At 35.0% G+C, this 27,181-nt stretch overlaps 1 protein-coding gene across 1 annotated transcript in view; it reads right to left on the bottom strand.

The window, feature by feature from the left end:
* Window positions 1-8,352: 8,352 nt before the first annotated feature.
* Window positions 8,353-27,181, bottom strand: part of LOC132565521 (plexin domain-containing protein 2-like) — a 131,728-nt gene continuing 112,899 nt past the window's right edge. The window contains exons 10-14 of the mRNA XM_060230172.1: window positions 26,282-26,377; window positions 25,644-25,786; window positions 19,276-19,612; window positions 9,257-9,381; window positions 8,353-8,457 (exon numbers count right to left, since the gene is read on the bottom strand). Of these exons, the coding sequence (XP_060086155.1) occupies window positions 8,353-8,457; window positions 9,257-9,381; window positions 19,276-19,612; window positions 25,644-25,786; window positions 26,282-26,377 (806 nt within the window). The remainder of the gene's footprint in view (window positions 8,458-9,256; window positions 9,382-19,275; window positions 19,613-25,643; window positions 25,787-26,281; window positions 26,378-27,181) is intronic.

Here is a 27,181-nt window from a genome sequence, read left to right on the forward strand (position 1 = left end):
GCTTTAAGCTTTTCATCACTGTGACCTTGAAAGGTCAAGTAAGCCAAGGTCATTCACTTGAACAAACTGATCAGCCCATCATCACCGCATTCCACATGCAAAATACCATGACCTTTGGCCCTTTGTTTAGTGGAAAACAAAGTTTAAAAAATTCCAGGTTCTAAAAAAGTTTGAGCTTTCAATAGAACAACAAAGAAGGGTTGATAAAAGATAGGATTTGTTTATTTCTGAAACAACTTTACAATGATCTGTACAATTCACGAAGATGATAACGATGAAAACGTGGATGAGAGTGCAAAAAATAGGAAAGTAGAAGTCTGCATAAGTTTCCGAAAACAAATCTAAAGTAAAAATGTGTGCATAGATTGTGTTTAAAAATAATTACACATCAAATTTGGATTTTTGTAAATGAGAGTACTATAAACTTCTAAATGTGATCCCTGTTATCCCGTTCTGTGATCTTAAAATAGTTACACAATGGCTACATGTTGAAGTATAAACAGATACATAGTATCAATTATTAGTGGCTGTAGGTAAAACAATATCTATTCTGTATTGTAATAGCTTGGTCTTAAACTGTACTTGTAAGCTGCAAATTTATAACCATAAAATTGATTGAATGTCACTTATTTTCACTGAAATGAGATGATTTGACTTTTCTGACCATACAATCACCATCTATTTTAAGCATCAACTTAACATATGTTGGAAACCAAAGAGACTGCTCTACTTTTAACTAAAACTGAGCAGAGATCTAGAGAGTTTTGTGGTTTTCCTTAATGGCTTTTACCAAAAACATTTTTAATGCTACACACTAACAAACATTATTACCCGGATTTCAAAATTTTGTGTCAAATTTGTAAATCAGTACTGAAGTGAAATTTCTGCCACTATCGTTTGAAAGAATAGTTATCGTGCACAAAAACATACTTAAAAAAACATGGAAAAATTGTGAAAATGGAAAATATTGGTTTTCTTTCACAAATCTGTAACTTTAAATTTTTTCCAAAGATAAAACCAAAGTTGAAATGTTACCAATGTTTCAAGGGAATAAAAAGCGATCAGTTAAATGTAATCTGCACAATTTCTGTCAAACTTCCTTCTCTCAATTCAGGTTTCACTAGGATGATACAATATCTATAAAACACTAACAGCTTAACATTTATATATTTCTTCAATATTGCAAAAAGAACTAAAGGATCTTTTCACTTCAAGGGGGCACTATTGAAATACACACTTGTATGTAAGCCTGTTGATAGTATTTTTTTTAGGAGTCGGAGTGAATTGTAGAAAATGATTCAGAAAATTACAATATATATCAGGGACAACCAAAATTGCAAGCAAGTTAATTTCAGGGAATAAGAAAAGGTCTCTATTCATTTCTGTTATCTTCATCAACAAGCAAACAAACCATTACCATGGCAACTAGCAATAAAAACAAGTATTTCACCATGGTAACAGGCAAAGACGAGACAATAGTCTAAGTGATGGTTACCATGGCAAAAGTCCAACAGAAGAAAGCAGACATTAAGTCCTAGAAATATATGTTTCAGGACAATTATCAAAGCGACAGTAACCATGTCCAACAGGCATAATGACAATTGTCAAGACAGCAGTTGATGAGATAGGAAAACTGACCACTACCACCAACACCCAGCTGAAACATTGGAAGAAACTGTTAAAAACATTTCATTTGAATGCTTATAAATGTGTTTTTGATTGTTAATTCATATCCCTGATATAGGACTCAATTGTCTACCACATTTACATTGATGTTGTCTACACTAGTCAAAGGGCAATAACTCTTTTCCATCTAAAAACATTTTTGAGTAAAAACTGTAGAAAAAAAAATTGAGATATTTTTAGGTCATGCTGTGAGATAATAACCTACAAGTAAATTTATAAAACATCTGAAGATCTGATACATTAAAGGTTTTGACTTTTCCCACAATAAATACAAAATTACAGAAATTTTAAGATTGTTCACATAACAGTATCCCCCTGTACATTTAAAACTAGGCCCAAAATTGGTCAGAAATCTACATCACTTTCTCAGTGTAACACTTCACTGAACTTTTTAAATAAAAAATCTATGATGATAAATTTCTGATGTTTTGAAAATATTTCTCTAAACTTATAGTTGGGTGCATTTACTGTTTTAACAGTAAGATTTTGATCCCATACAAATACAATCTATTGTTTTAAGAGAGATATTTAAAGAAGATAGCTTAAGCTTACAAAGGAATTGCTTCATGACGAGTCTTGGACATATTTCATGTTTCAAATTCCTGTCTTTCATTTTTTTTCTTATAGTCTGACAACAAAAGAGAAATGTATGCAACAATTACATCACACCAAATTATCTTGTCACAAAGCATCAAGTAATTCTTATATTACTCAGCTTAAATATTTCATTAAGTAAATTATCCAAGTAAATATGAAAAAACTAATACCAGAGAAAAAACTTCTACATACAAATACATTTCAACTGAGGGAATTTGTCTGTTGTATCAAATTATACACAACCACTATTAACAGTCATAACTGTTTACTTTCATCAAATTAATAATTTAAAATCAAAAATCAATATTCAACCCAAACCATATATACCATATGATACCTGCTGATACCAGGAATTGGTTTTTTCACATACCTAGATAAATGTTCAAATTTTTAATTTGTTTTAAGTATATCAGTCACAAACGTCTTGGAAGTTTTCTGTAAAAAATCACATTGAGCTGAAGAATAAACGCATTTAAGTAAACAAAATATTCTTTGTGTTGGTAAAAGAAATTTTCTTGTAACATTAAGGAATTAATACCTTTTGAACATAAAATATCATATTTACAAACTATTGATTAAGTTTCAAACATCTGTCTCCAAATCACAAGACTATAATCTGTTGATGACCTCAACTTTGTTACTACAGATTTTTGAGGTTTTTTTTTACAAGGAATGAAGACTTACCAAATGAATATAGTATACAAATATTTTCTGTGTCTTAATGAATTAAATGTTATTACGATGATTACATAACCAAAGATAAATCCAAATGAGAAACTTGATATTCTTAGAAAAAAAAAATGCATCACTCTACCTGTCCAAATCACACATCAGTATATTTCATATAATTTTTTGAAAATGTTAAAATACGGGGTGGCTCATTAGGAAAAGAAGGCATTTCATTACATGAATTCAGTAGTCCATATACAGAAATAAGTTTTCTCTTTCACTTCTGAAAACAATGCCACATTTATTTGGCAATAAGTGATTGCCTCGTTACAAGCTGTCAGTAGAATTACAAACACTCTTTCATTGTCCTGTAATAAGCCAACCTCAAACTATAGAATTTTTGTGCTGGCCCCCTTGACTTATTACAAGATACAGTATCTTAGTTCTGAATGTTAATTAAAATGAATTTTAAGTAGGCAACCAGAACTGTTAATGAAACATGATGAATCTAAGTTTGACAAACTCGACTTGAAAAGATGAATGGAAATGCAGCAAACACAATATAAAAATAACATCTCATGAGATATGCATTCAACACTGATGATAAATATGACGAAATAACTATTTACAACTCATGCACGCCACATCACATCTTAGCCTGAGATTCCTGTGCTAACATGGCCATGAAGTCACACTTTACTGAACCACACCATAACTGTCATTATAAAATTCAACAAGGCTATCTTCCTTGAACTATAAAAATAAATTTGATCAATTAGTTCTGCTGTGAAAAATATCTAACACTAAACAGTGATCAATTATCATTTAGTTATCTCCCTTGAACTAAAAATCCACTGTTTATAAGTAATAGAGATTCCACATTTGGGAGTAAAATTGTAATGTCGGAACCTATGTTGGTTGAAATCTAAATCTGATTTCAGAATTTCATTAATTTCATGCATACAATCTAATCTCAAAGAAGTTGGATTTAATTTGTATGACAGCTAAACATTTTTTTGAGTCCCAAATAGATATTCTAGTCTGAAAAAATGATCAAGGGTTGAACACTATGCAAGGTTTGTGAGTCTATTAAAGGTAAATTTTCAAAAAACAAAAGATTGGGGTGATATTTGTCTGTATTTCCAGGTACTGCCAGTATTGGTGTGGAGACAGTGAACATGTGTGCCCCTCAAATTCTGATATGTATATAATCTTCATCGAATACAAAATAAAATACAATAAACAAAACATTGCAGAAAAAATGAAAACAAATAAACCATGGTGATTCATAAATATATCTTGTAGTGAAATGTACATCAATTACCTGACAAAAGTCAAACAAAGGAGTCAAAGGTTAGAGGTTGTTGCAAAGGTTAGCAAACAGATCAAAGATTCATGTAAAAAAATGATCACAAGACACAAACAAGTTAAGGGGGCTGAGATAACGGCATTCTAACGAAAAAACAGATGAAACCCAAATCTGAGATTTCTTTAAATGTCAAATGTTGACAACGTTGCACAGAAAATAACATCATATTACGTATTATGCAATATGAGAAATATAGATTGCATATTTGCCAACTTTTCAAAGCTTGTGGGAGATGCCACCATCTGTCCAAACTTTTCTATCTTATTAATGACCATCTGATAAACCAATCAAACACGACATTTCAGTCTACCTTTTCTCATAGATAAATAGTTTTTTACAATTAGTATCAATTCTAAAATTATTTTGAAAATTGGGACTAAAAATACTGGCAGCCTTTATCCCAAGTATGAAGAGTTAGCAAGTAAGAGTTAGCAAGTGTGAGTTTCATTATGGAGATTCAATCAATAGAGAAAAAAACATGTAAACATAAGTGTAAATAAATTGACCAATTGCAGATTCAAACAAAGTTGCTGGAAAAGTCTTGTAACTATAGTACAACTGTCCCAATGGTAACATAAATAGGACACTCCAAAGGTTCTATAGATTCAGGTGCAATAAATATGTCTCTCCTTTCAAGTTATTTGGTCCAACTGTTTGATCAACCAGCCCCAATTCTTATCTATTTCACCATGAGAATTAATATTATGAAAATATTATAAAAAATTCTAAATAGCTTTGCAAGCACTTTTACATTAATACATTTAAGAAATTCGCTAAAAGAAAAAAAATGGATATTTCCATTTTGTTGAGGTATAGAATTTTGGTGGGAAATATAAGAATTTGTAAGAAACATTGAAATAAATTACACTTTTAAATAAATTTCTAAAAAAAAATGGTGCCAATTTGAATTGGAAATATTTAAACATATCTTAAGTTGAATATATATCCATAGCTTATGCTAAAAGCAATTTCTCTTTGAGAAATGTTAAAGTATCAAAATGATCTAACAGAAAAGTGTGCCATTCCATCAGTAAATCTCTTAAAAGATAACTTCTACTTCAGAGCTGTTTCCCATGGAGTAAGCTCCATCTAATAGATGTCACCATAAAAACAAATCTAGTGTAGAGTGATCTCCCTTGTCAAATAATTCTACTGGTTTTGATTAACAAACCCATGAAGTGCAGTAATCATAATAAACATGTTCTAATTTTGATCCATTTTTGTTTGTTTTGTTGCCAGTTTTTTTCTCTCTCATTCCATGTTTTTTGCTGTTGGCTTGCTTGTTTTTGAATTCCTATTTTGATGTATTTCACAAAACTATGAAAGGAAATCTTTACATTTCCTGATTGTGATGAAAGTAATACATATATCTTATACTTAATCAATGTTACCCAATACCCCAATACATTTATCTAAACACATTGTACTTGTATACTCCCTGAAGCTAGAAGCCAACATAATATTGCCATTTTAAAAACAAATAAACAACACAATCTCTTATACTCCTAAAATACTGAGTATTCCCGTAACTTCTGTCGTTTGTCGACTTCTTCATTGTATGGACCAGTATACTGATCCATTTCATCATAATGTCAGTCTGTGTAAAATCTGATTCATGCTCTTGTGCTACTTAAAGGTAAACATAAACAAATTTTTTTGATACTATACAAAAAAATAACAACCACACATCCGCAAACAATATCACAGTGAACTCGCACACAACAAAATCTGTTCGAGTCTTTGATGTGTCACACCAACAAAATAATTCATTTCCGTTTTGCTAGACAGCCACACCATGACTTGTCAATCATTTGGTGCCCTCCTTAAGCACGGCCACCACGACCTCAATATAATATTCATATATTACCAAGTATCAATATAATATATTTATATACTACCAAGTATACACATGGGATAAACACAAATTGGAACCATGTTCATGTCATTCCATTGTCATGCTGATAATCAGCCCTTCCAAATTTTCTGGACAACAAGTTTATCAGATATAACAAAAACAAGACACAATATTTTGCCTATGATGATAAATTACTTCAATTTGCAAAATTAAATTAACAATCCTTGAATTAGGAAGTAATTTTTTGCTACCTTTTCTGTTACAAAATCCAGCATTATAGAAATTCTTTTTTTTTTCTCTTAATTTCTTATTCTATCGATGTAGTCATCAAATCTATCACACACTTTCCACCAAGCTATAAAATAACATTTTTTCGTATTATCAACTTCGAACAAGGATCTAGGCATACAAAATTGTCCCACTATCATGTGACAAGCACACACTATCATGTGACAAGCACACACTGCCATGTGACTGGCACACATAATCATGTGCCACAAGATCATGTGACCTACCTGACAAAGTTCTCTTCCTTGTTTATGATTCCAATGAAACTGTCAATAAAACAATAAAGAATATCCTAACACACATGAATGTGCCGTTATATAAATATATATTACAACAATATAATTGGTCTCTATACCTTCACACAGTTGTGTTTTAAGTGCTACCGAGCATGATGAAACACCGAAGTTAGGAAAAAATTACATAAGTTTGATACCTAACAATGTATGGAAGGCACAAAGGTCTTTTTTTTTTAAAAATTTAATTGTCCTTCAACATCAATTATCAAAATCAAAAGAGACACAGATACATGAGATAGGATTATTTTTGTATTTCTGTGGAAACACTTATGCGGAGTCTGCTTTGACCACTGAAATACAATTCCAATTTTCTTGGTACTTTAGACTCATCAAGCACCAACAGCCATGGTCTCTGTAGACCTGATGTAATAGTACTGATTGGTTCACTTCTCATCATGTTGGTGGTTAAGGCTTTCTGAATTTCAATGAAATGAATAAATTTTCAAGTTGCAGGGACATCATAGGTCTACTTCCTATACATGCCGGTACTTAAACAGTAACATCAACTACAGAAAACTTTCCTCTTCACAGGTATAATGGAAGGACCCAAGAAAAACAAAGTAATCGTGAAGGTAAAGACCTGTTTTAAAACAGTGTAAAAACAAATTCATCCATTCAAGATATTATCATTGATATTAGTATCTTATCTGTATCTGTTTAAAAACTGAATCATTCTTCTTATGATATTTTAACATATGTTTTTAACTGTATAAAATATTGATTATTATTTACAATGTTAGCTCAAATTAAAAATAAGTTGCATGCATAGAATCAAGACATAATTTAGCTTTGAGTTGTGAGGTGTTGACAAGCACCTTGCCAACAAACCTGAAAAATTTTCTTCATGTGAAATTGGACCAGTGTTGTAAACAAATAAATAACACATGCCATTGAAGTATGAAACTTGCTTACTTCAAAAAAAATTTGAAAATTAAATGAAAAAAAAAAAAACCACCTTCCGTAATGAGCAGGTCTTTGTATGTGGACACGGGGATTATTTTGTTTTTTTTTTATATCACATTCCTTGGATGGAATATTTTCTTCATGAAAAAAAAAAAAGAAAATTCAAAGTGACATTGAATCATACTACATTGCCTGTGGGCCCAGCATTTTACTGTCTGGTTAGCGTACATGTAAAGAAAAAAACCAGAAATATTTATCCAGTAAATGTTTTTCTTCTCTTTCAACAATAACACTGAATATGGTAACATTACATGTCATAAAACAGCTTGAAGAAATTTCCGACTTTCAAAAACATTTTATGTCAGCAACATGTACAAGAGATTTTGATTGCAGTGGTAATGTGGTGAGCTAACCAAACAAGACACTCCTTGGGTCAATTTTTGTGTCAGTCATAGATAAAATCTAATACTTGGTGGAAGTTGGTCATGATTAGTGTTTTAAGTAATGGGCCACATTGTTTATCAAAATATGTAATCATAGTAGAACAGACCAACAGTAGATTTAGGATTCTACAATGCCTACATAACACACAGGCTTTACATAGTAAATGTATCTGACAAAATAGAGATGTAGTGAATGTTGAAGTTTTCTAGTTTCTGATTGACCGCCTCTCTATGGTCACATGACTGCTAAGCTTCTGCCTCTGATCGTATTTCATATTTTTCTCCTGAAGATGTTGTTTTCTTCCAAAATTTCATTTTTGCCATTTTCTGTTTCATCTGGCTTGGACGGTGCTGGAATATAAGTTTGAAAAATGTTTTTAAAAACCATATAAGTTTGAATCATGCTTTAGAAAAATTAAAGTTTGAAACATGTTTACAAAAAAATAAAGATGAAAAAGTCTAACGTGTAATACGATACCGAAATGAAAAAAGGAGGTTCAGAACTTCAAAATAAATATTACAACATTATAACAAATCATTATATAGTCGTTAATACCCATGTTATAAAACTTCACCTCAACTCGAGACCATTGAGTTTATACCCAGTCCTTAATGTAGCTAGTGGATACCCACCAATCCAAGATGACCTGACCCAAGCCTGATCTCCTTAGCTGTCTTACAAGATGACCTGACCCAAGACATATCTCCTTAGCTGTCTTACAATATGATCTGACCCTGGTTTAATAACCAAAACTGATCTAAATTCTTATGACCTTAGCTAACCTCTAGCATTTTGACCTAAGGTGACCCCAATCTAATGACTGAATTGTCCCTTACAATCTGCTCTGATCTCTAATCTTCTAACCTCACTGACCCTTAACCTTATGATCTAAACTGACCCTTAACCTTATGATCTAAACTGACCCTTAACCTTTTTACTTGAGCTAATCTTAGCCTTCTTACATCTACTTTGAAGCCTTGCCACTTTAGTTGACCTTTTAATTAGTGATATTAAATGATTCCAAGTCTCAGACCTGAGATTAAAGCCCTAATCTTGAAACTTTTGCTGACCCCAGTCTTACGATTTGGATTAGGCCCCAGCTTTTATGACCTTTTGCTCTGACCTAACCCCTTATGACCTTTGTCTTACCTCCATGAGCCACATGCCAGAAGAGGACTGTGGGTGGGTGTAGGCATAAAATACCCAGCCACCGATACTTCCTATGAGGATCAATAATATCACAATCACTGCTATCACAATTCCTAGAGAAAAATCTGAAAATAAACAGAAATGTGTCATTTCATCAACATTTTTTGAAAATCAGTGCTGTAAAAATGCACCTCTGCAAGTACAATTTGGATCCAATTATCTTATCAGAAAACAAGAGGCCCATGGGCCTTAACGGTCATCTGACAAAAAGCAAGCCAAACCTAGAAAGTGGGTTGAGGTCATTCATTTGAACAAACTTGGTAGCCTCTCCTCCAAGCATCTTACAGGCCCAATATCAGCACTCATGGACTTTTGCTTGTTGAGAAGAAGTCGTTTGTATATTTTAACATATTTGACCCCTGTGACCTTGAAAGTGGGTTGAGGTCATTCATTTGAATAAACTTGGTAGCCTTTCCTCCCAGCATGCTACAGACCCAATATCGGCACTCATAGACTTTTGCTTATTGAGATGAAGTCCTTTGTATATTTTAACATATTTGACCCCTGTGACCTTGAAAGTGGGCCAAGGTCATTCATTTGAACAAACTTTGTAGGGCTCCATGCCAGCATGCTATGGGCCAAGTATTAGCCCCCTAGGCCTTCTAGTATTTGAGAAGAAGTTATTTAAAGATTTTGACATATTTGACCCCTGCGACCTTGAAAGTTGTTCAAGGTCATTCATTTAAATAAACTTGGTAGCCTTTCCTCCCAGCATGCTACAGACCCAATATCGGCACTCATAGACTTTTGCTTATTGAGATGAAGTCCTTTGTATATTTTAACATAATTGACCCGTGTCCTTGAAAGTGGGCCAAGGTCATTCATTTGAACAAACTTTGTAGGGCTCCATGCCAGCATGCTATGGGCCAAGTATTAGCCCCCTAGGCCTTCTAGTATTTGAGAAGAAGTTATTTAAAGATTTTGACATATTTGACCCCTGTGACCTTGAAAGTTGTTCAAGGTCATTCATTTAAACAAACTTGATAGCCCTTCATCCCAGCATGCCACAGGCACAATATCAGCAATCTGAGCCTTTTGGTTATTGAGAAGAAGTTGTTTAAAGATTTTAACATATTTGACCCCTGTGACCTTTAAAGTGGGTCAAGGTCATTCATTTGAACAAACTTGGTAGTCCTTCATCCCAGCATGTCACAGGCCCAATATCTACACTCTGAGCCTTTTGGTTAATGAGAAGAAGTTGTTTAAAGATTTTAACATATTTGACCCCTGTGACCTTGAAAGTGGGTTGAGGTCATTCATTTGAATAAACTTGGTAGCCTTTCCTCCCAGCATGCTACAGACCCAATATCGGCACTCATAGACTTTTGCTTATTGAGATGAAGTCCTTTGTATATTTTAACATATTTGACCCCTGTGACCTTGAAAGTGGGCCAAGGTCATTCATTTGAACAAACTTTGTAGGGCTCCATGCCAGCATGCTATGGGCCAAGTATTAGCCCCCTAGGCCTTCTAGTATTTGAGAAGAAGTTATTTAAAGATTTTGACATATTTGACCCCTGCGACCTTGAAAGTTGTTCAAGGTCATTCATTTAAATAAACTTGGTAGCCTTTCCTCCCAGCATGCTACAGACCCAATATCGGCACTCATAGACTTTTGCTTATTGAGATGAAGTCCTTTGTATATTTTAACATATTTGACCCCTGTGACCTTGAAAGTGGGCCAAGGTCATTCATTTGAACAAACTTTGTAGGGCTCCATGCCAGCATGCTATGGGCCAAGTATTAGCCCCCTAGGCCTTCTAGTATTTGAGAAGAAGTTATTTAAAGATTTTGACATATTTGACCCCTGTGACCTTGAAAGTTGTTCAAGGTCATTCATTTAAACAAACTTGATAGCCCTTCATCCCAGCATGCCACAGGCACAATATCAGCAATCTGAGCCTTTTGGTTATTGAGAAGAAGTTGTTTAAAGATTTTAACATATTTGACCCCTGTGACCTTTAAAGTGGGTCAAGGTCATTCATTTGAACAAACTTGGTAGTCCTTCATCCCAGCATGTCACAGGCCCAATATCTACACTCTGAGCCTTTTGGTTAATGAGAAGAAGTTGTTTAAAGATTTTAACATATTTGACCCCTGTGACCTTTAAAGTGGGTCAAGGTCATTCATTTGAACAAACTTGGTAGAGCTCCATGCCAGTATCCTCTGTGCCAAGTATTAGCCCCCTAGACCTTCTAGTATTTGAGAAGAAGTCGTTTGAATGAAAAGTTTACGGACGGCGCACGGCGCACAACGCACGGCGCACGGCGGACGACGACAGACGAAGCATGATGACTATAGGTCATCGGACCCTTCAGGTCAGATGACCTAAAAAGATAATGATCTTTACTTATAATTATTGGTCCCCAATTATGAGAAAATTTACAGTAAACAATGGCAATTGTTACTCATTCTGGTAAGCTTCAATATAGCAATATATTAGATCTGTAAATAATTAAGGTTTTCAAGTGTATGACTTATGAATGTGATAATATGAATATACATGTAAAGGTATATGTGGAAATATATAATCTTTTCAATTTTAAGATTTCAACATTTTTCATGTTGAAAGAAATATTCTTATTAAGCCCACAGTCCACTTTTTAGGGTTGTATCCTGTATGTACAAATGATCTGTATCTTACGAGTGCCGATATAGTTAATCCTAACATTGGGGGGGGAGGGTCCAACATACAAGTGTCAATCAAAATCAAGGAGCAGGACAAGGAAATACCTTTGTTTGTTATTCTAATGAAACAGAAATAGATATGTGAGGGCCTATCACCAGACAAATACCCTACATACCTTTATTCTTGTTGTTGAGTAGGTCACAGTTAGAGTTCCCAGCCTGTAAAGCAGAAAGAATTGAAAGTAAGGGGAGATAACTACAAACAAGTTCCTGATTCAGTTTCATGTCAACAAAGTGACAATTACTTCACAAAACATGCACCAAGAATCCACAAACAATACAGACAATGCATGCAGTTACATAAATAACCCATCTTACACTACGACAAGCTAGCAGTTACAGATTCTGCCTTGACTATCTGAAAATTACAATCACAAGTGTTCGATGCAAATAATTCATAACATGAACCCAGATTTTTTCTCATCCTTTCTACATGATTTATTCTGAAATATATATTGAGCACTATTCAACAGGACATATAAAAAAAATATAGAAAAATCACTAGTTTTCCTTGATCAAACAAAAAAATATATATATATAGATATAAAAGCTAAATGATGGACAGTCTGAAAAGTAGATGACATGTTGTTTAAGTAAGAACTAACTCCATTACGACAGCTATAATAAAGAAGAGCCAGATTTCAATTGCACAGTGAAACCTGTCTAAAATGAAAGCTGTTTGATTTGAAAACCTAAGTACCAGAGAATTTCAGCTAAATGTAGTATGTATACCATAGCCTTTTACTCAAAGTCTCAGGATAGGGCACTAGAAGTTACAATGGTTGTCATCCTTTACACATTTATGTCATAAACATTACTCATGCGATCACAACTGCCAAACTCAGAATGTGAGTTCCATGTATACCATGAAACTACCAAGTGTGGTTTACATACTAAAGTTCAGAGTTATTGTCCTTTGTTTAGAGTTTTAAATGTATACTAAATCACCTATGATTCAAAAATTTCTCATTTGACTACCTCTACAATTGACCTATTGAACTTGTATCACATGGACCTCAAGCTAACATTACATACAGAGTTATTGCCCTTTGCGAACAGTTCATCACTTTTTCTTCATTATGTATCTTAACTACAATCTCATTCGCCATTATGTAATTTTTTCTCTTGGGTTGATTTACCATACTGAAACTGAGGACCATGGGCATTCACCATACACAAAATTATAGCCCTGAAGTTTTTATTAATGAAAATTTAATTGGAAGTTATATGAGTATAATTTGATTGGTTTCTAGCAGAGTCACTTTCAGGTTCAGACAGGTTTCATTGTTTAAAAAGCTGGCTTGGTTAAAAGCATGTAATTGAAATTTGTTTCCTGAATAAAGCAAAACAAAGAATTTTGATGAATTGTTAGTTGTAATGAATTATTTAAAAATATTTTAACATAGGTTTGAAGAGGGTTGAACATAGTGAGGACCAATGCATGAGTCTTTACCCAACTATCAGTGAATCTCATATAGCTTTATTGACATTGGTGTTCTGACCAATTCACAAGCTGTGATTCTGATAAATTTCCTCATTAGTGGTTTGTAAAAATCCTCAAGTCTTTAATGGGCGTGATCACAAAGACAGAAAATGAGACTAGTGCAGAAATTTACCAACCAAGGCGGGATTATGGTGAGTATATTAATAGTTTAATGGAATGGAAACAACTATATATCAGTATGTTTAATACTTCCATCAATTGAGCTAACAAGGTAGAAAAATGGTACTAATCTTCCCAATCAGTAGAGTGCCAAAATTAATTTACTATTTATAGCAACAGTGACTTCATTTTTTATCTTTCCATCTTAAAGCAATCCCATGCAAGCCACAATCCCAAGCAAGCTGTGTATATACAGCAGTATGTGAAATTTGAATTTATTATGTTCAATGGAACTTGTGTTCTTGAGCAGAGACCAATTTTCTATTTAAAGAAAATGTGACCTTGAAATTTGTAATCTTTTAATCTGAAAAACAATCCAAAGCAAACACTCCCAATAAGAAAGTAGTGCATGGGAACTAATTTTGACAAAATGGTGATCCTGACCATTTTCTATTCATAGTAACAGTGACATTGATATTTGCCCTTTTGACCCGAAAAGCCATCCTAAGCAAACAGTCCTGATAATGGTCAAAAAGTCATCTCCAGCCAACAGTCCTGATAATGGTCAAAAAGTAAACTCCAGCCAACAGTCCTGATAATGGTCAAAAAGTCATCTCCAGCCAACAGTCCTGATAATGGTCAAAAAGTCATCTCCAGCCAACAGTCCTGATAATGGTCAAAAAGTAATCTCCAGCCAACAGTCCTGATAATGGTCAAAAAGTCATCTCCAGCCAACAGTCCTGATAATGGTCAAAAAGTCATCTCCAGCCAACAGTCCTGATAATGGTCAAAAAGTCATCTCCAGCCAACAGTCCTGATAATGGTCAAAAAGTCATTTCCAGCCAACAGTCCTGATAATGGTCAAAAAGTCATCTCCAGCCAACAGTCCTGATGATGGTCAAAAAGTCATCTCCAGCCAACAGTCCTGATGATGGTCAAAAAGCCATCTCCAGCCAACAGTCCTGATGATGGTCAAAAAGTCATCTCCAGCCAACAGTCCTGATGATGGTCAGAAAGTCATCTCCAGCCAACAGTCCTGATGATGGTCAAAAAGTCATCTCCAGCCAACAGTCCTGATAATGGTCAAAAAGTCATCTCCAGCCAACAGTCCTGATAATGGTCAAAAAGTCATCTCCAGCCAACAGTCCTGATAATGGTCAAAAAGTCATCTCCAGCCAACAGTCCTGATAATGGTCAAAAAGTCATCTCCAGCCAACAGTCCTGATAATGGTCAAAAAGTCATCTCCAGCCAACAGTCCTGATAATGGTCAAAAAGTCATCTCCAGCCAACAGTCCTGATAATGGTCAAAAAGTCATCTCCAGCCAACAGTCCTGATAATGGTCAAAAAGTCATCTCCAGCCAACAGTCCTGATAATGGTCAAAAAGTCATCTCCAGCCAACAGTCCTGATAATGGTCAAAAAGTCATCTCCAGCCAACAGTCCTGATGATGGTCAAAAAGTCATCTCCAGCCAACAGTCCTGATAATGGTCAAAAAGTCATCTCCAGCCAACAGTCCTGATAATGGTCAAAAAGTCATCTCCAGCCAACAGTCCTGATAATGGTCAAAAAGTCATCTCCAGCCAACAGTCCTGATAATGGTCAAAAAGTCATCTCCAGCCAACAGTCCTGATAATGGTCAAAAAGTCATCTCCAGCCAACAGTCCTGATAATGGTCAAAAAGTCATCTCCAGCCAACAGTCCTGATAATGGTCAAAAAGTCATCTCCAGCCAACAGTCCTGATAATGGTCAAAAAGTCATCTCCAGCCAACAGTCCTGATAATGGTCAAAAAGTCATCTCCAGCCAACAGTCCTGATAATGGTCAAAAAGTCATCTCCAGCCAACAGTCCTGATAATGATGGTCAAAAAGTCATCTCCAGCCAACAGTCCTGATAATGGTCAAAAAGTCTCCAGCCAACAGTCCTGATGATGGTCAAAAAGTCATCTCCAGCCAACAGTCCTGATAATGGTCAAAAAGTCATCTCCAGCCAACAGTCCTGATAATGGTCAAAAAGTCATCTCCAGCCAACAGTCCTGATAATGGTCAAAAAGTCATCTCCAGCCAACAGTCCTGATAATGGTCAAAAAGTCATCTCCAGCCAACAGTCCTGATAATGGTCAAAAAGTCATCTCCAGCCAACAGTCCTGATAATGGTCAAAAAGTCATCTCCAGCCAACAGTCCTGATAAGAAAAATAAGTGTCTGAAATCCGAGTTTGATCGGTGCACTTAAACTGGTAAAGTGGATGGATGGTAAGAGTGACATGACCTTTACATCAAATGGATCCCCTTGTGATCTGTGATCTTGGGGATGATATTAAATCCCTTATAAGCAAGTTATTCCTTAACCATAGTTAGCAGCTTTAAAAATAAAGCTCTTTCATCACTTCTTCTGAACGTTTTGGTAGATTTTGTGAAGGTTTTTTATCTTTAATTGCCTCTGGTAATTGTTAGGTCAGATAGCCAAAGTCCATCCCAAATTATAATATTAAAGAGCAGACATAGATGTAAGAGAAATAAAAAACACCATTTGATTTATATCAAATTAAATCACTAAACCACCAATAATTATGGATCTGTAGATCGATTGTCAGTTGAGGGCGATATACCAATTATTAGACAAAAGTGATAGTTATCAGACAAGAACGATAGTCATCAGACGAGAGTGATCAGATGAGCACAATATGCCAAGTATCGGTTGAGGGTGTTAAGCTAATTATTGGGCAAGAGTGATATGTTGGTTATCAGCCAAGGGTGACATGTCAATTATCAGATAAAGGTGATATGCAAATCATCTGATGAGTGTGATATGCAATGTGTATATGTATACTGTATTCGACCCAATAAGCGCCCATGTCCCTATAAGCGCCCATGTCCCTATAAGCGCCCCCTCCCCTCTTCAGATACCTAGAAGTCTTGATTTACGTTTTAGTCACGATCAAGAAGTGTTTTAAGTCGGTTTATAAGGAGATGTACTCCAGAAAAACATAAAAAACAGTTAATCTCCAGTCCACCAGCAACAGAGGAATTTGTCGATAAGTGTCTTCTGTAACTACTAGCACAATTTTCTGACCATGCCTGATAAAAAAATAGCTGTTTTTGACGGTTCACTTGGAATGTGACCCACTGTTTTCCCTTCTTTCACAACTCTGATTGCCAACAGATTATTATCCTCAATTAGACCATTCACGCACGTGACTTTGTGACGTCACAGTGAAAGGTCTTATAACTGTATCAAGGCACTGCCCTATGAATGGTTTCCAACACTCTCTATAAACATGATATTCCCTGACCTCAGACAAATATTCATACATAAAAGACATTTTTTTCACACATTCCTAAACCAGGTGGTAGGTGACCTTTACCTTGTGTACCTTGGTGTCGCGTGCTCAGCCACAGTAACGACGACTGAATAGGCATAGTCCATTACTTAACAGGTAAGATAGCCATTGATACAGCAGATTAAGAAATGATATTTTTCATGTGTGATAGATTATCTGACAGAAACAAATGAAGCAGATAGATATCAAATGACAAATGGAATAGTTGTGCTAAAAACAGGCAAGTATGAATGGAATTTTATATCTTTATCATAAACAAATTCCCTTTCGTTTTATCATGTTAAGATGATCTGAAACAATTTATCGACGAGCACATAATGACAGAGTGCACCTTGTTACATAGAGGTTGACACTGAAATTATGGCGACCACAGACACATCACAATCTCACAAAGGGGGCTGAATCAAGTCGTATGAAATTTCTTTCAAGTTAAAAGTTGTGGAGTTTGCCAAGGAATGGGGAAACAGCAAAGCATGAAAGCAGTATGGTATAGATAGGAAGCGAATTCGCAATTGGAGACAAAAAGAGAGTGAATTGAAAACCTCTTTACAAAACCCCTCAAAAAGGAGACGGAAAGTTCCTGGTGGAGGCAGATTTTTAGCACTGAATGTGTTTCTTTTACATCTAAGATGGTCTCTAATAAGCGCCCCCTTAATTGCAATTTTTCAAGCGGCCTGGGCGCTTATTGGATCGAATACAGTATGTGTGGTATTTAATCAATTGAGGGTGATTTGCAGATTGTCGGTCACGTTGATGTCAATTATCAGTCAAGATGATATGCAAATTGTGAAACATTCACAAGGAATATCAGAATCTTTTCTCTTTTTATTTAAAACTTGCATACTTTAAGCCCTATATTGAAGAAAAATAAAGAAAATGAAATTGTGTCTCAAAACTATGTGAATCGGAGACCTGGTTAATTTTACCACAAGAATTGCTACTGAGATAAGTAAAATTAAATGCCACAGTAAATCTGCCTAGTGTCGAACAAGCTTGAATTAAATACATTGGATATGTCAAATTTTTAGTTCAGCCCCGATTTTTTCTCTTCTTTATCTTAGTCAATAAACATGTATGATTTGAACACTGTTGAGTCAAATACTGCATTTGTATCAAATATATTTTGTGGTTTGTCACTTCTAGATTCTACCAAAATTTCCTTTTTTGTGTCGAATATCAAGGCATCACCTTGTCTCAGATAAAAATTTCCTGGCTTCGGTCCAAATGACATAATGTTTCGGTATTTGTGTTAATAGGCCCGATTGTAATTTTCAATTGAACGTTAATCCCTTCGTTTACACTGGTGTATGGTTGAAAGTTAGAATTTATACAGAATTAGGCAATCAAATTTAAAACAAAATACACCATAGACTGTTGAACGAAAATCTACTGTGTTTTGTTTACTTTTTCATGCACATGGCTGCCAAAAAAGGAAAAAACAAGCGATAACTACTGTGCCGATGCAGATAAATAAAAATGCTAGTGCGTCATTGACACATTTGTTTATGATTTTAAATATATATACTAGATATACATGTACATATACAAAGTGCAAATCTTATTTTATTCTATTTCATGGTTATGTTAATACAGTTATGCTTCAGCGACGTTGTCGCATCCTTCACATTTTCGTAACCCACCTCAGTGCTATCAATGTTATATCAATGTAGAATGTTCATGAGAACGTATTTATTGAGTTTTATTTTTTAATGTTGTTGACGGGACTTGTTACTCTTGGGGATATAAATGTAAGTACAATATTTGTATTACTTTTGGTATCAATTTCGAGTTATGTGTGTGAGAGTGGGTGCGTATCCATGTAAAAAAAAAAATTGATATATTACTTTACTGTTATGTCATTCTTTGAGACAAGTATCTGGAAAACAACCGATGCAAATAGCGTCAACCTTCGAAGCACAGTGTCTCCATTCATAGAAACATGGTGAAGTTGAACCATTGAATAAGTTGAATATTTCATTTGGTACCATCAACTTCGACTTATCCCTGTTATACTGTATAAATATATAGGACCAATAGTAAGTAATCACCTGTATTTACAGGCTGCCAAACAAATCCACCTAAACAGTTTATGTACTTTTGTCATCATGATGAAGGTAAGATATAATTACTGTATTTTCAATGTTATAAGCTTGCTACCTAATTTTTAGAGGAAGAGACTAAAAATTCCAGAGACAGAAAATCAATTTGTTAGAAAATATAAAAATATTTGTCAGTGAGAAAAAATGGAAACCAACAAAATATGGGTTATGTGCGATACATTTGTTGATGAAACTTATCATGGTCGATATCTTACAGACAATTCCTACAAGTAGGATAAGCAAAGTAGCGCTTATTTTCCTTGGGTAAAGACAAACACATGGACATTTTTTCTGTGAAGTTCACACCTAAAAGCAGTGATTCAATTACCCTTGTTTTGTCACAAACTATCCCGTTAACTTTGGGAGGAGATGTCACAATGGTAATTCCCACTGACGTGGTAACCATTTGCTCAGATGTTGTGGGTGGCACAGATGGAGCAGAGGTGGTTGTAACAACTGGCGGCACAGAGGGTGGTAGTGTTGTGGTTGGCATGGCCGTGGTTACGACTGCTGGCACTTGTGTAGTGTTGGCAGCGACATTACACAATGTGACATTATCATTGCCCTATTGCCAGTAACAAAATAAAATATAAACACATATAAAACCATTTATTACCATGGACACAAAAGAACTTTCAGTACTGCCGACACAAAAGATCTATCGCCTACAACCATTCTATGTATATTAGAAATGGCTGAGACTCAAAGCGTGTTGTCTTGTATCTTTAAGTTAAAAATGAGATTAAAAAAAAAATCAAATTTTTTTGTGGGATCCATTTATCATTTGAGCAAGATATGTACTGGCAAATGTTATCAATCTTGTAATTTCATTTTTTCTCATTTTTTTAATGGTTTTGATCAGGTAAAAGCCTAAAGCTATTTTCAGTTCCTTGAGACATTAATGCTTTATACAGTCCTTGCTCGACTACATCTGGTACCTATTTTATATCAGCAGCAATTAAATACTTAGTAAATATCAATAAAATGAAAAGTGCCAAAGTGAAAAAAAAACAGATACATAATCAATTGACATTTTTCACAGCCATACTAATTTTAAACAATGAGGTATTTGTGTGGTTGGCCTTGACCTTTCATCTTTAAATCTGAATGGAAATCACAAGAATTCCCAAGTAAGGAAGTATATGATATTTGACTGTTAAAACAAAAGTTCTATTATGTGTAAGGGTTTGGTTATCTTTGAACCTGAAGTGCTAACCATGCAAGTTTTCTACTTAGAAGCATTTACAAAATTTAAGCACCAAAAGTACCCTTGTGTTTCTGCAAAGAATCAAATTTTCTAACCACTATATTCATACAATGACCATTTTGTTGTAATTCAATGAGAAGCTTCCTAATGTAGCAAGCTTAAACTTTATCTCAGATGTATATTGTATGCTTTTAAAAAGCCTCTGTTTGGATTGTCGAAGACATGGAAATTGTAGGTCATTAGATAAAAAATTGGTTATAAAAGATCTTATAAAACATAATTGAGTGAAAATGTGTTTATTGCTTCACATGAATCAATTCTGAAGAATTTGTGATGTCAAAAACTGATTTCATAGGTAAAAATCACGTGATATATCTGATCTATTTTCATAACAAATGCTTTTTCTATGCCCGTCGTATGTCAGGAAGCATTATGGTATGGCGTTGTCTGTCCATCCGTCCGTATGTCCGTCGTAAACTTTCCTTGTCCGGGCCATAACTTTGTCAGTCCTTGGTCTATTGTCACCATACTTTGTACACATATATATCTCAAGGTGACAGAGTGTCACGTATGAAAATTGCCCTCCTTGCATGCGTAGTTTCTGAGTTATTCCCCCTTAGTTAATTTTTCGTAAACTGCCCTTGTTAGTATATAGTGTATGTAAATCATAAGTTCACATACTATATCAGCAAATGGTGGTATGACATGGCTAAAACTTCCCCAAATGATATTCAGATTATTCCAAGACAACTTAGTTATTAAGTCAGATACTACTTTTCCATCGAAGACTGGCGACGGGCGTATATTGTGCCTCAATTAGGCCCTTGTTAAAATGATGTAAAAACTTTTATTTATCAACCTAACAATAACATTACCACAATGACTATCACCAGAAGGAAATCAGGATTTTTACCTGACAAATTGCTGACCTTACAAATGACTCTACACAGCCTGATCACAATATTGCAAACAGGCCATATATAGTGCATTAAAAAAATTTATGAATTTTTCTAAGAGACCACATGTTGATTTTTACTTTGATTTGATTTGATTTTTTTTATTTATACACATCTATTATTTTTCAATGCAGCAAATTTATTCAGTTTAGAATTAAATGCTACTTCATCAATTTTCATGTGTTTGTAATACATGTTCTAAAAGATATTTAGGAAATATTGTCCTACAAGATTCTTCAGACATATCCGTGTCCAGGTTATATAACATTTCAGTCTGATGGTACTACAAATGTGTCCTAGTATTTCTCCATCTGTAGTGTTTTTATGACAAAATAGAAACCCCAAACAAATAAATCTTTAGTGAAAATCCAAGATGGACATTATGTTTATCATTCAAATCATAGCCAATGGTTCCGTTTCAAGATTATGAGGGTGCTTAAATTTGAGTTCAAATCAAATATCATGTAGGCAGTCCAATATATGACTCTTATAAATCCAAGTTCCCCATTCTGTTTATGCTAAAAATCCAAGATGAATGTTCAGTTTATATTTCAAATCCAAGAACATGACAGAGATTAAATTGGTATGGTTCAAATCCAAGAACATGACAGAGGTTAAATTGGTATGGTTCAAATCCAAAAACATGGTGGAGGTTTAATTTTTAGTTCAAATCCAAGAGTATGATGGAGGTTTAATTCATGGTTCCTATACAAGAGTATGGTGGAGATTTAATTCATGGTTCCTATGAAAGAGTATGGTGGAGATTTAATTCATGGTTCCTATACAAGAGTATGGTGGAGGTTTAATTCATGGTTCCTATGAAAGAGTATGGTGGAGATTTAATTCATGGTTCCTATGAAAGAGTATGATGGAGATTTAATTCATGGTTCCTATACAAGAGTATGGTGGAGGTTTAATTCATGGTTCCTATACAATATGACAGTTCAGTTTCTGGTTCAGATGTAAGGTGGTAATTCAGTTTATAATCATGCCAGACATGTGGTACATGCAGATATGTATTAAGACTATGAAAAACCAACTGGAAAGACAGGTAAATGAAGAAGCAGAAATAAAGGGAAAAGTGAGTCTTGTTGTATTAGAAGGTAAATCACTAAATTATAGTTGAGTGATATGAAAGTTGAATAATTCTTTGTAAGTTTGCTGGCTTTATCACCCAGTGAAAAACTAGGATAAGTTTTACGCAGGGTCTCCTTTTATTAGCTGTTGGCTACCTCCTAAACAACCTATGGGAGGTCTGTCACAAGACATCCAGAGTATTGGAGGTAACTATGGGAGGCCTGTCACAAGATATCCAGAGTAATAGAGGTAACTATGGGAGGCATGTCACAAGCATCTAGAGTAATAGAGGTAACTATGGGAGGCCTGTCACAAGACATCCAGAGTAATAGAGGTAACTATGGGAGGCTTGTCACAAGACATCCAGAGTAATAGAGGTAACTATGGGAGGCCTGTCACAAGCATCTAGAGTAATAGAGGTAACTATGGGTGGCCTGTCACAAGACATCCAGAGTAATAGAGGTAACTATGGGAGGCTTGTCACAAGACATCCAGAGTAACAGAGGTAACTATGGGTGGCCTGTCACAAGACATCCAGAGTAACAGAGGTAACTATGGGTGGCCTGTCACAAGTCATCCAGAGTAATAGAGGTAACTATGGGAGGCCTGTCACAAGCCATCCACAGTAATAGAGGTAACTATGGGAGGCCTGTCACAAGACATCCAGAGTAATAGAGGTAACTATGGGAGGCCTGTCACAAGCATCCAGAGTATTAGAGGTAACTATGGGAGGCCTGTCACAAGCATCCACAGTAATTGAGGTAACTATGGGAGGCCTGTCACAAGACATCCAGAGTAATAGAGGTAACTATGGGAGGCCTGTCACAAGACATCCAGAGTAATAGAGGTAACTATGGGAGGCCTGTCACAAGACATACAGAGTAATTGAGGTAAGTATGGGAGGCCTGTCACAAGCATCTAGAGTAATAGAGGTAACTATGGGAGGCCTGTCACAAGACATCCAGAGTAATAGAGGTAACTATGGGAGGCCTGTCACAAGACATCCAGAGTAATTGAGGTAACTATGGGAGGCCTGTCACAAGACATCCAGAGTAATAGAGGTAACTATGGGAGGCCTGTCACAAGACATCCAGAGTAACAGAGGTAACTATGGGTGGCCTGTCACAAGTCATCCACAGTAATTGAGGTAAGTATGGGAGGCCTGTCACAAGCATCTAGAGTAATAGAGGTAACTATGGGAGGCCTGTCACAAGTCATCCACAGTAATTGAGGTAACTATGGGAGGCCTGTCACAAGACATCCAGAGTAATAGAGGTAACTATGGGAGGCCTGTCACAAGCATCCACAGTAATTGAGGTAACTATGGGAGGCCTGTCACAAGTCATCCAGAGTAATTGAGGTAACTATGGGAGGCCTGTCACAAGTCATCCAGAGTAATTGAGGTAACTATGGGAGGCCTGTCACAAGTCATCCAGAGTAATTGAGGTAACTATGGGAGGCCTGTCACAAGTCATCCAGAGTAATAGAGGTAACTATGGGAGGCCTGTCACAAGTCATCCAGAGTAATTGAGGTAACTATGGGAGGCCTGTCACAAGCATCCAGAGTATTAGAGGTAACTATGGGAGGCCTGTCATAAGTCATCCATAGTAATTGAGGTAACTATGGGAGGCCTGTCACAAGTCATCCAGAGTATTAGAGGTAACTATGGGAGGCCTGTCACAAGACATCCACAGTAATTGAGGTAACTATGGGAGGCCTGTCACAAGTCATCCACAGTAATTGAGGTAACTATGGGAGGCCTGTCACAAGCATCCAGAGTAATAGAGGTAACTATGGGAGGCCTGTCACAAGACATCCAGAGTAACAGAGGTAACTATGGGAGGCCTGTCATAAGTCATCCATAGTAATTGAGGTAACTATGGGAGGCCTGTCACAAGACATACAGAGTAATTGAGGTAACCATTGGAGGCCTGTCACAAGTCATCCACAGTAATTGAGGTAACTATGGGAGGCCTGTCACAAGCATCTAGAGTAATTGAAGTAACTACGGGAGGCCTGTCACAAGCATCCAGAGTAATAGAGGTAAAGTTTCTTGCCTAGGACATTAAAAGTTCGTACACATCATAGGTTCAAAAGGAAATGGGTTGGCAACACCGAAAGACGCATCTCAGTTCTTTACTCGAGGTTGTTTAGGTCATCGCTCTAACTAAGCTTGGTCCCATCAGGAGAAATTGTAATAAAAATGTTAAGTATAAAGTATTTGCAGTTAATCAGAAAACGCCAATGCTAACATGATTCTGAATTATTGTGTTAAAGCAAAAAATGTTGAATTTGGACAAAACAATCAGAAACAGAACCAAATCTAGTAAGGTCAAAATCTGTCAAGCACTTCAGGAGATCTATTGTTTTCTTTTATTAAATGTGAAAAATGTTGCTATCTTTTTTTGTCCCACTAAGCTCTTAATTAAAATCTGAAGATATCGTAATTTGTACATGTAAATCACTTTCATTTTGAAATCCAATTAAAACCAACATATATGTTGATAGGTTTCTTTTTTGTGATTTATTATCACATCTAAAATATAATACTTGTTCTGTTCTGTTAATGGGCTTTTGTTCAACCTCCAATGATTGGCTGTAAGTTTGCAAGACCCTCAGTAATTTGTTGTGAGAGGTTTAAGGGTATAAATAAACTTTTTGGCAGTTGCATGGTGCCCAGACTCTCTCAGGTTTTACAAAGGCCTCAACTAAATCATTTACAAGTGAAAAATACAAAGTTTACCTCAAATGTCTTACATCATGATATGATTTCATATTCTAGGTTTTTCAACAGAATGTGAAAAATTGCCATAAATTTGATTTAGGATGTTTTACAAGTTCAAAAGTCTTGCAATTATAGGGCCAGTTAGCATTACTGCATGCAACACTATATATTGCTATAGCTTAATCAACATGAACAGGATACATGCAAACACATAAAAACATAAACACAATGTACAACCAATGTTTGGTCAATTTCATATATAAACAATATCAAAACGATTTCAAAAGAAATCAAATTTTATCTGTGAAAAAGTCTCATACCAAAGGATACTAGATGAAAGATTAATGATCATTATGAAGATACTTAGTGAAAAATTTGACTTCTTGCTTACAGAGTAGATTCTTTTTGCAAAAAAATAGTAAAAATAGTGAATTGTATTGGTCATGCATGCGTAGTTTGTGACAAACAAATCCAAAAGCTTGATTTATGTCTTCTGGTGAAGTATATAATATTGATCTTAAATATTCATGCATGTTTTTGTTCTTTGTGCTATTAACGCCAGTAGGTAACAATCTGAAAATCACACAAAGATTGGAATAACATGAACAGGAGAACAGTGTAATCTCATACCTTTGTTGTACATCCCTTGTCACGCCAGGTCTGTCTATTCCAGTCCACACCATCAGAGCATCGCTGTACCTCCCCACACCATTTGCAGTCAAACCCGAGCTCATCCGTGACACATGTTTCACAGTCCATCAGTAAGTTACATGCTGGCAGTTTTAACATAGATTTCAAAATTAGACATGCATGATAATGGTCAAACTCTTGATTCTCTCTTAATTGTAAAACACAGGACTATCTACCTTTTATTTTGTTAGTTTTTCCCTTTTCTGAGACTGTTATTTTTAAATTTGAAATTTCATTCAGAAACATCTTCCTAAAAATACCACTAATATTGCTTACTTTACATCATTCATGTCTAATAAAAAAAATTAAGTGAGTTTTTTAAGAATGGATTGTAATTTAAATGGGATTAAGTTGATAATGTTAATGTCTATTAAACTCACAAATATATAAAATCTTACATATAAACAGGTTTTTATATATATGGGAATATAAAGTTTATTAAGGTAATATTTGTCAAAAGCTACTGAAAGCTATTGAACAGTAACTGGATGTCATTTTATATGCCAGCATTTACAAGATTATCTCCCCTTATACATAAAAGTAATTATAAAATATCTATATCACTTGAACTGACTTACTTTTCTTCGGATGTAAGATAACAACTGTGCCCTCTCTGACCAAGGATGTGTCCACTTCAACTCTGTGGTACTCATAAATAGTTCTTCGGTTTTTACCTGATATATAAACATGAAATGAACTAAATTAGACAAACGCTACAAGTAAATACAAAAAAAAATAAAAAGTTTAGATACAGCCTTTGATACAACAAACTTCAGCTTTCAAATGTCTATATTATCTGTCTTTAGTTTTGTTAATTTTAGCATGAATAAATGATTCTAAAACCTGATCAGAAATAACACTGCCCTCCATACATTTGCCCGTTGAGTTAATCAAGTAAAGCAAGGTTGGGCTGTGCATGGAAATTCACTTCTGAACAACATGAAATGGCAAGTATAAACCATTAGGGTTCTTTATAACAAAACACAGTTAATGATGTATAATCTGGCTAATTGTTTGTCAGCATCTTGGAATTCTTCAGGTTTACTTCCAACTTCTTCCCAATGGGTATGCAATATCAAGGACATCACCACAGAATATGCCCTGCTTTGACAAAACATTTTGGGTGGCTTTCATTAATACATCTAAAATGTCTACGTAAGTCACTAAATTTTGGTAATGAAGATGCTTATGTTACATAAAAAGATTTGCCTGAATTGGAAAATATGGTCATTAAGATAGTTGAGTTGCTTTTTATCTGAATAAAGATGATGGTAAAACTCCAGTCAGTTCAAAAAGATGGGTAGTTTGAACACATCAGTGTTTTTAACAAGAAGTCAAAAGGCTTTAACAGTCATCTGACTACAGAAACTTTCAGCAGGAAAAACGGTTATTTTTTCTATTTTGAATGAAATCTTACTAAAAAGCTGTTTTCAATGATGCAGATGGTAGTCTTGGTGAGGAGTAGGTAACTGTAACAA

The sequence above is a fragment of the Ylistrum balloti genome, unplaced genomic scaffold, assembly GCF_031769215.1.
Source record: "Ylistrum balloti isolate Yb309-2 unplaced genomic scaffold, AGI_CSIRO_Ybal_v1 Utg369724, whole genome shotgun sequence".
NCBI lineage: Eukaryota > Metazoa > Mollusca > Bivalvia > Pectinida > Pectinidae > Ylistrum > Ylistrum balloti.